This window comes from Ranitomeya imitator, chromosome 1 (assembly GCF_032444005.1).
Source record: "Ranitomeya imitator isolate aRanImi1 chromosome 1, aRanImi1.pri, whole genome shotgun sequence".
Classification (NCBI taxonomy): domain Eukaryota; kingdom Metazoa; phylum Chordata; class Amphibia; order Anura; family Dendrobatidae; genus Ranitomeya; species Ranitomeya imitator.
In genome coordinates, this window is record NC_091282.1 from 958755372 (window position 1) to 958768054 (window position 12683).

The 12683-nt window shown below is 46.7% G+C and overlaps 1 protein-coding gene across 2 annotated transcripts in view; it reads right to left on the minus strand.

Moving 5' to 3' along the window:
- Positions 1–11401: 11401 nt before the first annotated feature.
- The window catches only part of METTL14 (methyltransferase 14, N6-adenosine-methyltransferase non-catalytic subunit), a 42453-nt gene continuing 41171 nt past the window's right edge, over positions 11402–12683 (minus strand). For both annotated transcript variants that reach the window (XM_069743757.1, XM_069743758.1), the window contains exon 11: positions 11402–11889. In XM_069743757.1, the coding sequence (XP_069599858.1) occupies positions 11585–11889 (305 nt within the window). In that variant the 3' untranslated portion in view covers positions 11402–11584. The remainder of the gene's footprint in view (positions 11890–12683) is intronic.

Below are 12683 nucleotides of genomic sequence, written 5' to 3' on the forward strand. Positions count from 1 at the left end.
CCTTAAAATGATTTTCCTCTTCTACCACATGTGGACACAATGCAGAGCAGACCGCGTTTCCTCAGGGTATTTTAAGGTCTGTGCCCACGAGTTGCTGCAGGTTGGATATTGCATATTTATGCAGTGTCAAACCCGCAGCGTCCAGATGTTACAGCATAGCGGATGGGATTTCAAGAAATCTCATGTCCACTATGTGTCCAGACGCCTGTGGATCACCCGCGGAGATGGACATGCGGCACGTCTTTCCAGGACGCAGCATGTCAATTTCTCTTGCAGAGACTTTAGTTTCCGCAAGAGAAATCACATTAATAGAATGGATGCAGTGAAGCCACACAGTTCAGTGATCACATGTGGAGTTACCTGTGTTCAATAGAAGCCAGCACTTTGTGCACAGCGTACACTGCGCCCAAAGCGCTGCTAGTTCCGGATTGTGGGCACCTGGCCTTACAGGTACATCCATAGCTGTGTATCAATCAACCTGAGGCCACAACCATCTGGTCTCAGATATGCTTGCCTGTGAGTGGCTGCTTTAATGTAGTTTCAATATTAAAGAAAAAGTAGTGGTACAGCCATCTGTGTCCCCCATAAATATTAGGAGACTGGGTTCTCTTCATCCTTTTGGCACTTCAGAAAAGTGTATACGAGTTATAAGGCTATAGGCACACGTTGCAGATTTGCCTGCAGATTTTTCTGCACTAAATCCGCAGCTCTTGGCAGAAAACACAGATGAGTTTTTTGCGCGGTTTTGAAAGCTAAATAAAGATGTATTATTGAACCAAAAAAAAAAGATATGTCATGTCTTGTCCAACCCACACTCCATGACTGACAGACAGATAGATGTAGATAGATATATGAGGCTACTTTCACACATCAGGTTTTTGCCGTCAGGCATAATCTGGCGAGTTTTGAAAAAAACGGATCCGTTTTTCAGTTTTGCCGGATCCGTATTTTCTCATAGAGCTGTATTAGTGCCGGATTGCACCTGATGACCACACGTTTCATCCGTTTTTTGTCGGATCAAAAGAAACTGTTTCCATGTATAGATATTTAGATCCATGTATGGATATATAGATTTTTTTCAAAATAGCGAGGCCTATGTTTCTTACTGAACATTTAATAAAAAAACGGAAAAAAATGGCGTGGGCTCCCGCGCAATTTTCTGCGCCAGAGGGGGAAAGCCGACTGCCAATATTTGTAGCCTGGTAAGGTGGTAATACCCACGGCCCCTCCCAGGCTATGATTATCAGCCCGCAGATGTCTTTACTGGCTATTAAAATAGGGGGACCCCCCAAAATTTTTTATAGCCAGAAAGGCTACGCAGACAGCTGTGGGCTGATATTCATAGCCTAGAGAGGCCATGGATATTGCCCCCTCCCCCCCCCCCACTACAAATACCAGCCCCCAGCATCTGTAACATGCGCCAATTCCGGCACTTAGCCCCTCTCTTCCCACTTCAGAGTAGTGGTGGGATATGGGGTAATAAGGGGTTAATGTCACCTTGCTCTTGTAAGGTGACATTAAGCTGGGTTAATAATGGAGAGGCGTCAATAAGACGCCTATCCATTATTAATCCTATAGTAGTGAAAGAGTTAAAAAAATAAAGACAGCCAGAAAAATAGAATTATTCTTACCGTTAATTCGGTTTCTAGTAACTCACCATGACAGCACACCTGGAGGATGTTACCCCTTTCCTCATAGGGACAGGAAATGACAAGAGGTTAAATAACCCCTCCCTCATCCTCCCCATCAGTGTTATTATAAAGGACCACAGGAGAAGGAATGCTTCAAATTATTATTTATTCTTTTCAGAATGTATATCAAGCAAAGGGAGGGATTACTCCTGCTGTCATGGTGAGTTACTAGAAACCGAATTAACGGTAAGAATAATTCTATTTTCTCTAGTAACCACCACGACAGCACACCTGGAGCAGTACCCAAGAGTAATCTATTAGGGAGGGACTATAGCCCCAAGGACTTTTTCTCCGAAGGCCAAGTCCTCCTTTGACATCAGGTCTAGCCTGTAATCAGGGCCGTATTTAGAGTTTCTGCTGCCCTAGGCACTTTTAGCGCTGCCTCCCACTTTGGTGAGTAAGACACTATCGGCAGTCGCCTTTTGCAGCAGATCGGGCAGTTTTTCTGCATCTGCCGCGTACCGGATCACTTACGGCAACACTGCGTTCAACCTCATTCATTCCCTATGGGATTTGCGGCACTTGCCATGATCTGGCAAATGCGGTACCATACCTCCCAACTTTTGAAAAAGGGAAGGAGTTATGAAGTTTGCGGCGCACATAGTGCGCCGCGGCAAATTTTAGGCCACACCTCTGACCACACCCATTTCACAACTAGTCACACCCATATCCACGTCCCAAACACAGCCATTTAGCACTGCTGATCACACTGTTTTATATACAATAATTATAAACAAAAAAAATATGGCCACACAGTGCTCCATACTGTATAATGGCCATTGGCGACACATGATGCTCCATCCTGTATAACGGCCACACATGATGCTCCATCCTGTATAACGGCCACACATGATGCTCCATCCTGTATAACGGCCACACATGATGCTCCATCCTGTATAACTGCCACACATGATGCTCCATCCTGTATAACGGCCACACATGATGCTCCACCCTGTATAATGGCCACACAATGCTCCATACTGTATAATGACCGCACATGATGCTCAATACTGTATAATGACCGCACATGATGCTCCATACTGTATAATGACCACACTGCTCCATACTGTATAATGGCCGCACAAGATGCTCCATACTGTATAATGGCCACACAATGCTCCATACTGTATAACGGCCACACATGATGCTCCATACTGTATAATGGCCGCACAAGATGCTCCATACTGTATAATGGCCACACAATGCTCCATACTGTATAACGGCCACACATGATGCTCCATACTGTATAATGGCCACACATGATGCTCCATCCTGTATAATGGCCACCACACATGATGCTCCATCCTATATAATGGCCACACAATGCTCCATACTGTATAATGGCTCCACATGATGCTCAATACTGTATAATGGCCACACAATGCTCCATACTGTATAATGGCCACACATGATGCTCCATCCTGTATAACGGCCACACATGATGCTCCATACTGTATAATGGCCACACATGATGCTCAATACTGTATTATGGCCACACACAGTTCTCCATACTGTATAATGACCCCCCCTCTTGTATGCATGGCTCATATTCCCCACCCCCCTGTGTGCATGGCTCATATTCCCCACCCCCCTGTATGAATGGCTCATATTCCACCGCCCCTGTATGCATGGCTCATATTCCTCCACCCCCCTGTAAGCATGGCTCATATTCCACCCCCCCCGTATGCATGGCTCACATTCCACCCCCCCCCGTATGCATGGCTCACATTCCACCCCCCCCCCGTATGCATGGCTCATATTCCTCCACCCCCCCGTGTGCATGGCTCATATTCCTCCACCCCCCCGTGTGCATGGCTCATATTCCTCCACCCCCCACACCTGTATGCATGGCTCATATTCCTCCACCCCCCACACCTGTATGCATGGCTCATATTCCTCCACCCCCCATCTTGAATGGCGCGGCTTACCGTTCTCCTTCTTCCCCCTCCCCTGTCCCCCCATCCCTCATACTCACCTGCTCCTCACCCACCGCGCGGCCGCGACGTCCCTCTGGCTGTCCCGACTCCCGGCGCGCTGCACCTTCTTCATGCGTGAGCGGTCAGGTGATACCGCTCTGCTCATTAAGGTCATGAATATGCGCATATTCATGACCTTAATTAGCGGTACCACGTGACCGCTCATTAAGGAGGAGCTCCAGACGCCGAGACCAGGCAGCGCTGGAGCAGCAGGGTGAGTATTGTCTTCAAGGAGGGCGGGTGGGAGGCGGGAGGGAGGGTGGGCAGCCAGTTGGGGCGGGGTCGTTCGGGAGGTGACCCAGCTTTAAAAAAAAAAAAAAAACAACATCTTGCTCAGGTGCCGCCCCCTGCATTGTCCCCGCCCTAGGCACGTGCCCTCACGTGCCTAGTGGCAAATACGGCCCTGCCTGTAATGTTTGGAAAATGTATGGACCGAGGACCACGTAGCAGCTCTGCATATTTGCTCAATGGAAGCACTGGCTTTCTCGGCCCAGGAGACAGCTGTTGCTCTGGTAGAATGAGCTGTGAATCTTTCTAGCGGTGGAAGGCCTTGGATCTGATAGGCCTCCAAGATTGCTCTCTTGATCCAATTGGCAATTGTAGATTTGGAAGTCTTTCCCTTATTCTGCCCGTGAAGATGGATAAATAAATTCTGATCCTTCCTAATTTTATCTGAAATTTGAAGGTAATAAAGTACCGTTCTTCGAACATCTAAAGTATGGAACTGTTGTTCTTCCTCATTTTTTGGTTCTTGATAAAAGGGAGAATTATCTCCTGCGACTTATGAAAGTCAGAGACAACTTTTGGAAGAAAGGATGGATCCAATCGCAGAATAAGTCTATCTTGTAGAATCCTCATGTAGGGTTCATTGATTGACAGGGCCTGTAGTTCACCTACTCTCCTGGCTGTAGTTATGGCTATCAGGAAGGTGGTTTTCCAGGCGAGTCTATCCATTGCTATTGATGACAAAGGTTCGAAAGGTGGAAGTGTAAGTCCCTTCAGGCCTATATTGAGGTCCCAAGATGGGACTATATTTATGGATCTTGGAGATATGCGGGATGCTGCCCTCATAAACCTTCTTATCCATCTGTGTTCGGCTAAAGGTTGGTCAAAATACGAGCTCAGTGCCGCCACCTGTACCTTGAGGGTGCTGGGTTTGAGACCTTTATCTAGTCCATCTTGTAAAAAATCTAGGATTCTGGCTAAGTTCGGCCTGTCTGGGTTGGGCCGTTCAGGAGCACTCCATGTGATATAGGTTTTCCATATTTTCTGATAAATGGAATTGGTAACTGTTTTCCGGCTTTTCTGTAGCGTACTAATGACCTTCTTTGATAGCCCTCTGGTCCTCAGAATTGAGAATTCAGAAGCCAGGCATTCAGGTGTAATTTCTCGGGGTCTAGATGAAGTATTGGCCCCTGATAGAGGAGGTTCTTGATCGGAGGTAGTGCCACAGGTCCATCTACTTTTAGGCTGATGAGAGACCCAAACCAACTTCTTTTGGGCCAAAATGGAGCCACTAAGATTACACTGACCCTTTCTGTCCTTATCTTCTGTAGGACCCTTGGTAGAATTGGTAATGGAGGAAAAGCGTAGGCCAGTGAGAATGTCCATGGTTGGGCCAATGCGTCTACTCCTAGCCCCGGATTGGTTGGATCTAGTGAAAAAAATTGATCCACTTTTGTGTTCTGAGCGTTCGCGAACAGGTCCACTTCCGGCTGTCCCCACTTTCTGACGAAAATCTGAAAAGTCTCTGGGTCTAGACCCCATTCTCCGGGATGGATCTTTACTCTGCTCAGGAAGTCGGCCTGTATATTTATTTCTCCTCTTATGTGCAGGGCAGAAAGTGAGAGAACATGTTCTTCGGCCCAGGAAAATACACTGGCTGATATGGCCTTTAGATCCTCGTGTCTTGTACTTCCCTGATGACGAAGATGGGCAACTGTTGTCATGTTGTCCGAGTAGATCTTGATATGGGAATTCTGAACAAGAGTTACCGCTGCTTTGAGGACTTCCTCCACAGCTTTTAATTGTCTGAAGTTTGGGGATCGTTGACTTATCTCGTTTGGCCAGTTCCCCTGAAATATGTGTTTGGCTACCATAGCTCCCCAACCTCTTTCGCTGGCATCTGTTATAGAGATTGCTGGATCCTGCGACCAGGGAACTCCTTTGAGTAGGTTTTCCTTTTGTAGCCACGTCAAAGATGACTTTACGTGCGGAGGTATTCTGATCTTTCTGTCCAGAGAATCTGGGGATCCGTCCCAATTTGACAGAATATGAGTCTGGAGTACTCTGGTGTGGGATTGTGCCCATGACACCATCTGGATGCACGAAGTCATGGTCCCGAGAACCGACATGGCCCATCTTAGAGAAGTTATCTTCTTGTCCCGCAACGTTCTGATCTTTGCTGTAAGCAAGGTCCGTTTTTGTTCTGGTAAAAAAGATGTCTGGCTGCGAGAATCCAGTAGAACCCCTAAAAAGACCTTCGTTGTTGATGGAACCATCTCCGATTTCTTGTGGTTCACTATCCAGCCTAGGGACGATAAGATCTGGACTACCCTCTGAAGGTGTTCTTGAAGAGTGGGAACTGAGGGGGCCACTATCAGGTCGTCGAGGTATGGAATTATGCAGATTCGTTGACCTCTGATGTAGGCCATTACCTCGGACATGATCTTTGTGAAAATCCTTGGGGCTGAGGATAGCCCAAACGGGAGGACATTAAACTGAAAATGGTCTATGTCTTTTCCCCTGGCGACTGCAAATCTTAGGAATTTTCGATAAGTTGGATGGATTGGGACGTGGTAATACGCGTCCTGTAGATCTATCGTCGCCATGACGAAATCTTGTCCTATGAGGGGTACTGTAGACCTTACCGATTCCATCTTGAACCTTCTGTAGGCGACATATTGATTCAGAGGTTTTAAGTTGATTATTATTCGATGGGACCCATTTGGTTTCTTTATTAGAAATAAATTTGAATAATGTCCTCTGTTCTTCTCATTCTCCAAGACTGAGGAGATCACCTTGTTGTCTAAAAGATCTTGAACTCCAGCTATCAATATGGATTGTAGATTTGGTGTAGCTAAAGATGTTCTTCTTGACATCTTTTGAGGATATCAACTCTATTTTTACTCCGTCTCTGACTGATGTTAAAGTCCATTGGTCTGAGCAGATTGCTTGCCAGTATGGGAGGAAGTTTGAGATACGACCCCCTACCCTGGTGGCGTCATTGTTTTCTCTGATTTTGGGGCTGGGAAAGAAAGAGATTTCTGTCTCTCCCTCCTTTTGGGTAACTCCAGCGCCCTGTCTTACCCTTGCCTCTGTATTGAGGAGTATGCTCTTGTTGAGAGCGAAAGGGTCTTTTCCTAGGGTTTCTAGGTTCTGGCAATGTCTTCTTTTTATCTGAAGCCTTCTCCAGTAGATCATCCAGGGCCGGCCCAAACATATAATTCCCTTTAAAAGGAATCAAACAGAGCCTCATCTTCGAGGTCATGTCCCCAGACCAGGATTTCAGCCAGAGTGCTCATCTTACGGAATTTGACAATCCTGATGACCTTGCTGCCACCCTCACGGACTCAGCTGAGGCATCCGCTAGAAAATCCTGTCGCTTTCTGGAAGATAGGTAGAGAGGCTAGGATCTCCTCTCTGGGAGTGCCTGAAGACAGGTGTTCCTCTAATTGACCCAGCCAGCGGTGCATTGATCTAGCCACACAGGTAGATACCGAATTGATGTTAAGTAAGGATGCTGACGTCTCCCATGACTTTCTTAGTAGCCCATCCATCTTACGGTCCAGAGGGTCCTTCAACTGGGAGGCATCTTCAAATGGTAGCGTGGTTTTCTTGGCTACCCTAGCGATCTGGATATCCACTTTAGGAATCTCCGACCAGCATGAAGCAGTTTCGTCATCTACCGGAAACCTCTCCTTAATTTCTGCTGGGGTGGTCAACCTCTTTTCCGGAGTTTCCCATTCTTCTAGAACTAAATCACGGATATTTTTGTGAATGGGAAATACCTGTTTCTTAGAACGAAAACCCCCGAACATCTCATCTTGTACTGACTGTGCCATCTTCTCTTCTTCAATCTCCATAGTCTTCCTTACTGCTGTGAGGAGTTCTTCTATGTCACTGGAGAAGTAGTATCTCTCCTGCTGAGACGCCTCTGAGTCTAAGGATATTTCACCTTCCTCTGGAGGTTCATCCGACATCTCCCCCTGAGATTCCTCATGCCTTTCATCCTCTGGATTAAGCTTTCTTTTCTTAGCCTCCGGAGGAGTACTGGGGGAGGGTGTAGGCAGGGAGAGTGTGGCCAGAGAGCTTCTGATCTCGTGCTGGATCAAGCCTTTAATCTCTTCCATTGTAGATGGCTGCTCTTCTCTAACAATTTTTTCTGTGCATTCTTTGCACAATGTCTTCTTGTATGAAGAGGACAGTTTTTTTGCACAGACAGCGCATTTGCGTGCCGCTTTGGATCTGCTTCCTGATGCGGGTTCCCTGTCCCCCTGAAAAAAAGGGAGAGGGAATCATAAGATTGCAACCCGCATCAGGGAGTGGACACCCAGGGCCAGATTACTTACTGGGGCCGGGATGGTGCTGGGATCTGCAAGAGCAGAGCGTGAGGCAGACGTCTCCATGATTTTCACCACACAGTGGTCTTACCTGAGACGTCTTCTTGTCCGCGGCTCTTAAATAGGCGACCGGACACAGCACCTGCCCTCCTGAGAGGACCTCCTCCTCCAATGTCTGGATGTGGGGAGGAGGGAGGCCGCCGACATCCACGCCGTCTGATATGCGTTCCAGCGTGGAACGCAAAGAAGCTTCCTGGATACCGAAGCCGGCCGGCGTCTGACGTCACTTCCTGCCGCCGGCTTCAGACCGGAAGTTCTCATCGTGCGCGCACAGCGCTGGAGGAGGAGAGGAGCTGGAGAGCTCAGAGAGGCCTCCAGCCGAAAAATGCCGCCCAGACCTTGCCCAGAAGGTGCGGACTGGTGGCGGATGTCCCGAGTCCGGAGGAGACGGGAGCAGCGCTCGGGGAAGAGAGTTAAGTCTGCTCCCCAGCCTAATCTCTTTTTTTCCCCCTGGTGACCGCTGCCGGCACAGTACACCTGGGATGACCTCTTCATCCCTAGTAGGGACAGGAAAAAACACTGAGGGGGAGGATGAGGGAGGGGTTATTTAACCTCTTGTCATTTCCTGTCCCTATTAGGAAAGGGGTAACATCCTCCAGGTGTGCTGTCGTGGTGGTTACTAGAGAAAAAGTATTTTAATATTCTTAATTTAACCATACTCGATCGCCTGCAAAAAAATTAAAATAATAAACCAACTGTATACTACCTGTCCGCCGTAGTCCAATTAATAACGAGTGTCCCACGACAATCTCCTGTATAGATCAGTGACATCGGGTGATGTCACTGCTCTATAGGACTCTCAGTGACACACTGACAGGAGACAATGGCTCCTGCAGTGTTATCACTGTGGTTACCTGAGTTCATTGGTCTCACTTTATGGCATTGCGGCGTGGAAACTCTCACACAGCAGCGCCACAAGTGAGACTGGGGACTATTTTTTACAGTGGCGGAGGAATACAGTGTGGAAGGATACCTTCCGTCATTGTATTCCTGAAGCCCCTGGAGAGCGGTCGCATCAGCTAATGCTGCTGCTCTCCACGGGAGATCTTCGTGGGAAACTCGTTTTAATTGGATTTCGGTGGATCAGGGAGTATATTTTTTATTATTTTAATATTTTTTTTTACAGGTGACACTGGCTTCGGGGATCAAAGTGACAAGTAATGGTGAGTATGTACTCTATGTTGTATGTACTGTATGTCTTGATGTTGTATGTTCTGTATGTCTAGATGTTGTATGTTGCATGTATGTATGCATGCAGTATGTTGTAATCCCACCCAGGACAACATCTGCAAAGAGTTTTTATGTTAGGCTACGTTCACATTAGCGTCTTGCGGTGGTGCGTCGGGCGCAGCCGCGGCGACGCATGCGTCATGCGCCCCTATATTTAACATGGGGGCGCATGGACATGCGTTCGCATGCGTTTTGTGATGCATGCGTCTTTTTTGCCACAAGCGTCAGGGCGCAGAGGACGCAGCAAGTTGCATTTTTTTTTGCGTCCAAAATTCAGCCAAAAAAGGACGCATACGTCACAAAAATATTCGTTTTACATGCGTTCTTGTTTGCGTTGTGCGTTGCGTCGCCGACGCAGCACCGCATAACGCAAATGTGAACTTAGCCTTAGCGCTATATAAAATAAAGATTATTATTTATTATTATGTATGTATGTACGCAGTATGTTGTATGTTTGTTTGTTTTTTATACATTCAACACATTAGCCGGATGATGGGACTACTACTGTCCCATCATTGGCTAATGTGTCAATCACTCTCACTGTAGCAGGCACACACACACACACACACACACACCCAGACAGCCAGCAGACCCCCCCCCCCAGACAGGCCGCAGACCACCCGGACAGCCTGCAGACCCGGCACAGAGAGCCCACAGACCCGGCACAGAGAGCCCACAGACCCAGCATGGAGAGCCCTCAGACCCCCGGACAGCCCGCAGACCCGGCATGGAGAGACGGCAGACCCCCAGACAGCCAGCAGACCCTGCACCGAGAGCTCGCTGACCCCGCCTGCGCACACAGTCATCGCCCACACTCTCCCCCCCCCTCCCGAACTGCAGCATTTCCTCCTCAGCTAAACCGCAGATCTTTTTCACATCAGCGGTTTTGCTGCGGAAGTGCCCGGCTCAATGCAAGTCAATGGGTGCAGAAACGCCGCAGTTCCGCACAAAGAATTGACATCATGCGGAAAAAAAGCTGCATTTCCGCGCCTTTTTTTCCGCAGCATGTGCACAGCGGATTTGGTTTTCCATAGTACTGTAGACCGCATGGAAAACTGCAGCAGAACCACAGCGTCAAAAACGCCGCGGATCCGCGGTAAAAACCGCAACGTGTGAACATGGTCTTAGTGGCTATCAAGGCATGTGGATGCTTCCCTAATACGCATAGGTAAAATATACAATGACAGACCCAGCATACAGTAGGTACGTAAAGTATTCAGACTTTAAATTTCACTTGTTTCATTGCAGCCATTTGGTAAATTGAAAAATGTTCCTTTTTTTACTCATTAATGTACACTCTGCAATTGACTGAAAAAACTGATGTAGTAATTTTTGCAAATTTATTAAAAAAGAAAAACTGAAATATCACATGGTCATAAGTATTCAGACCCGTTGCTCAGTATTGAGTAGAAGCCCCCTTTTGTGCTAGTACAGCCACGAGTCTTCTTGGGAATGATGCAACAAGTTTTTCACACCTGGATTTGGGGATCCTCTGCCATTCTTCCTTGCAGATTCTCTCCAGTTCCGTCAGGTTGGATGGTGAATGTTGGTGGACAGTAGTGATGAGCGAGTATACTCGGTACTCGAGATTTCCTGAGCACGCTCGGGTGTCCTCCGAGTATTTGTAAGTACTAAGTACTCAGAGATTTAGTTTTCTGCGCCGCAGCTGAATGATTTACATTACACTCGCTCATCATTAGTGGACAGCCATTTTCAGGTCTCTCCAGAGATGCTCAATTGGGTTTAGGTCTAGAATTACCATTGAAGAAGGTTCTGGGTGAAGTATCCTTTTCTGGGTCATGTAGCATCAATATAGGACACTTTTCATCCTGACCCTCAAGAATTCCTTCTTCCAATATTATAAACTTTCAATCCAAAAATGTGAACAGCCATTTCATATTTTTATTTAAAAAAAAAAATTATTAAAAAGGTTGGCAGCATCCTATTAAATGAGATTTTAAAAACTTACATCACATGAAAAAAACATCATTTTTCTTGCTTTACCATTATTTCATTTGTTACATGAGAATAAAAAGAAAAGTTTAAAGCTTCTCTTAGGAATGAATTAACGAGGTGCAAATCCACCTCTGTGTGGACCTCCCCGACCTCGGAAGTTTCCTCTGTCTCCTCTGAAGCTTCCTCTGTTCCTCTCTCGACCTCGTTCTCCTCTACCGGCAGAGGGTCCCCCACGTCCACCGCCTCTAGCTGTTCCAAAGCCACGGTCTGATTTTGGGGGTGGTGTCTTGGGTCGAAGCCTCTCAATTTCTTCAGTGCAGCCAGTTAGAGTAGAATTTGGAGCATTAAAATAGGACCCATATGTCTCAGAGTTGAAGTTGCTGTTTGTCAGTGTAGGCCCCACAGTAAGCCACCCTAGGAAATCAGATAAAAAAAAAAAAAAAAGGTTTTGATTGATTTCACAAAGCAATGAACCTAAAGGGGTTTGTCGACTACTAGGACAACCCCTTCTTGATCTAAAGGTTTGGCTCAGATAAAATAAAGTGGGGCCAAATAAAAAAAAGCAGAGAGCAGCTGCAGCCCTGGCTTCCTCTTCATGTTCAATTTGTCCGAAGGCGGGGACGATGACGTCAGCGCTGATTGGGCACAGGGCACCACGCGTGATGCAACCGCACGAGAGCCCCAGGACCGCAAGTGCCAGCAACGCTGGAACGGTGCCAGTATGAGAGGAGAGTATAAGCTTTTTTTTATTTTATTAGGGACAAACATTTAGAACAAAAATGGCTTGTCCTAGTAATGTACCTTTAAGAGACTCCGGCACAATAATTAAGAGGAAGCACATAGATCTACCAATATTCAAGGATACTGAATACTAACAATATAAGTTACGATCTCTCAGTGTAAGAAGAATCATTAGAAAATCTACATTAGAGAGAACGTGGATGAAGATGTGAATAAAACATTTTTTTTATTATTTGCCTCTGTTGCAGTGGTCTTAGATCGTAAAGTTTATAATGCCAATAATCGCTGCAAGAGTGCATTAGAAGAGATTCTTTTCTGCGGTCGGTAACCTCTTCCCCTGTACGACGTTGCACAATAATAAGCATGAGGCATCATGCAAGGGATTAAAAGAAAAAAAAAATCCTCAAAAGAGCTAAGAAGATCAGAAATCTTACTGTTGACACCTACTATGATTAAATGTGCAAGGG